This window comes from Pteropus vampyrus, unplaced genomic scaffold (assembly GCF_000151845.1).
Source record: "Pteropus vampyrus isolate Shadow unplaced genomic scaffold, Pvam_2.0 Scaffold503, whole genome shotgun sequence".
Lineage (NCBI taxonomy): Eukaryota > Metazoa > Chordata > Mammalia > Chiroptera > Pteropodidae > Pteropus > Pteropus vampyrus.
Genome location: NW_011889284.1, coordinates 812,961 through 815,382, shown reverse-complemented (window position 1 = coordinate 815,382; position 2,422 = coordinate 812,961). Strand labels below are relative to the sequence as shown.

At 35.1% G+C, this 2,422-nt stretch overlaps 1 protein-coding gene across 1 annotated transcript in view; it reads left to right on the top strand.

Annotated features, from left to right (window-relative positions):
* The first annotated feature begins 1,030 nt into the window (after positions 1-1,030).
* Positions 1,031-2,422, top strand: part of KRT222 (keratin 222) — a 7,870-nt gene continuing 6,478 nt past the window's right edge. Inside the window, exon 1 of the mRNA XM_011383071.1 lies at positions 1,031-1,195. Within this exon, the coding sequence (XP_011381373.1) occupies positions 1,100-1,195 (96 nt within the window). The 5' untranslated portion in view covers positions 1,031-1,099. The remainder of the gene's footprint in view (positions 1,196-2,422) is intronic.

Below are 2,422 nucleotides of genomic sequence, written 5' to 3'. Positions count from 1 at the left end.
GGAGAGGGGGAATGCAGAGACAAAAGAAGCAATACAGGGAACACAACCAAACAATCAAACTTCCTGTCCCAACAATGCCATTTCATCACCATATGACCTTGGGCAAGACACCTTAACCCCTCCTGCCTCAGGCTTGTCATCTTTACTGGTTACAAAATGACAAGAATGTGAAGATTGGATGGAATGACAGATGTAAAGGTGCTTTTTAAAGTTAGAAGAGGTACACAAGTATGAGTTGTCATTACCTACATGTTGACAAACACAGGAGCAACCTCACAATAAATCTTATCTCAGTGAATACACCCTGCACAGAAACCATCTGGTTGTAATTTTTTTAGCCTTGTTAAAACATTAGAAATGTTAACTCCCAGCTCTCATACCCTATCAGCACTTATCTCTAGCCATGGTGTCATCTGTAATATGCCTTCAGGAAATCACCTCAGTATATCAAACCCTGCTGTCAGGCCAGCAGCCCACCATGAGCCACACAGTATGCATTTGAGAGAAATACAGTCAGTCAGTCCTGTGGCTGGCGATGGTAGCTTAATCTGATGGTAGCTTTTTCCAATAACTGTCAGAATATCCAAGATTCACAACATATCCTAATGCCCTATCACAGCATTTTCTATTTAAATAATCTAAATGGTTAAAAAAAAAAAAAAGTAAAAGAAAAATTCAGCTACCATATTTTGGGTCCAGATTTATTTCCATGCAATATCTTAGGAAAACAAACAAAATATAATTTCTTTATGTTATTCCCCATTTCCTTTCCACAAGATAAATTACCTATTTTTCCCTAAAAAGTGTTAAATGTTACAGAGACCCAATTCAGGAATCCTGAGGATGTTTTCATTTTTCTGTTCCTTTATGGAGAGTCTCACACTTCTACTATACTACAAACAACAGGAGAAAAAAGTTTACCAAATATTTGCATCATTGATTAGAAACACGGGAATTTTTGTGGCTTCTGAAAAAGGAACTCTGCGTCTTTAAGGCTCCACGGGGCTCTCGGCTCAGAAGCAGACAGAGCAGCTCTGCAGCAGCGACGACTCATCCTATCGATAAGGTTCAGTTAGCCAAGGTGGAGGATGGGAAAAGAATGGAGCTGTCCCAGCTACTCAATGAGATCAGGGCAAACTATGAAAAGCTCCTCACCAGAAATCAGATAGAGACCGTGCTCTCAACAAGGATCCAGGTAATGATTTCATACAGACAGGCACCTTCCAGGATAAGGAGATAATCCATGTCTACCCAATTCCTGTCCCGGCCTCTCTGAGGTACAGTATTTCCTTTTCAATGCAGCATATAAGGGGGAAGGAATTTAGGTTTTACTGCAATGTGACGGGGAATATAGGGGAAAATGCTGTGATTGTACCGTTAAATGACCATGAAATAAATGTTGGTTGATGCATTCAATTTTTATATAAATTATGAGGTTACTATCACTAATAAAACATGGGGGTCAACATACAATAAAATGGTGCACTCTAACCTCTTTTAGACATCCAAGGAGGAAGCATTTCAAATACCCTTCAAAAATATTATGGAGTTATTTATAGAGATGATTTAAATAACGTCTTTAAAATGACAAGCCTTAGAGTAAGATTTATTAGCTTGAACACTTTGTAAAAAAAACTAAGTAAAATCTTTCTAAACCTTTTTAATGAGTTCAGTTTTATACCAGATCGTTATAAATAGAAACCGTCTGAGTATGTGAATGTGGCATTCAGAACAATTCAAATATAAATTGGGACACTCAAAATTCCCAAATTGATAGACTCTCCATTTACATTATAGATTTTTGTTGTGCTATAAGATGACAAATGTTTATTTCCAATACTAGGCATTCAATATTTAAGTATTTTTAAAAAGAAAGTCAAGTTAAATAAAGGTTAGCTCCTGATTTCAAAGACTTACTTTGTTTTAAAGTGATAATCATCTTTAGCAATTAATTAAAGTCAAATCTTTAAACAAATGTACAAATATTTTAGAAATGAAGATTCAGCAATTCAGGGATTTTTTTTTTTATTTTATTTTTCTTCAGTTCATCTACCACATGAGTTCAAGTTCTAGTCCAAGCACCCAAATATAGCAAAGAGTTTACCTAAGAATATCACCAAAAGGGGAAAATGTTGCTTAGATATCATAGAGCTTTATTCCATTAGCAATTCATGTTTAGTAACATTATACATTTCACCTCTCCATAACATTTTTAGTCTTCATAAAGAATGATCAGTTTCCTAGATTAAGCAAAGTCACTTGATTTAAGTGTTGGAATAGTTCACTCACCTTTTAAAAAGAGAGAGGGTAAAATTAATAGATGACCATTTCTGAAAATTATAAACAAAATAAACATTTTATTTTTGCAATAGGAAAAATACAAGTTATTTAGTTACAAGTCACAATGCCGAAATGCATAAAG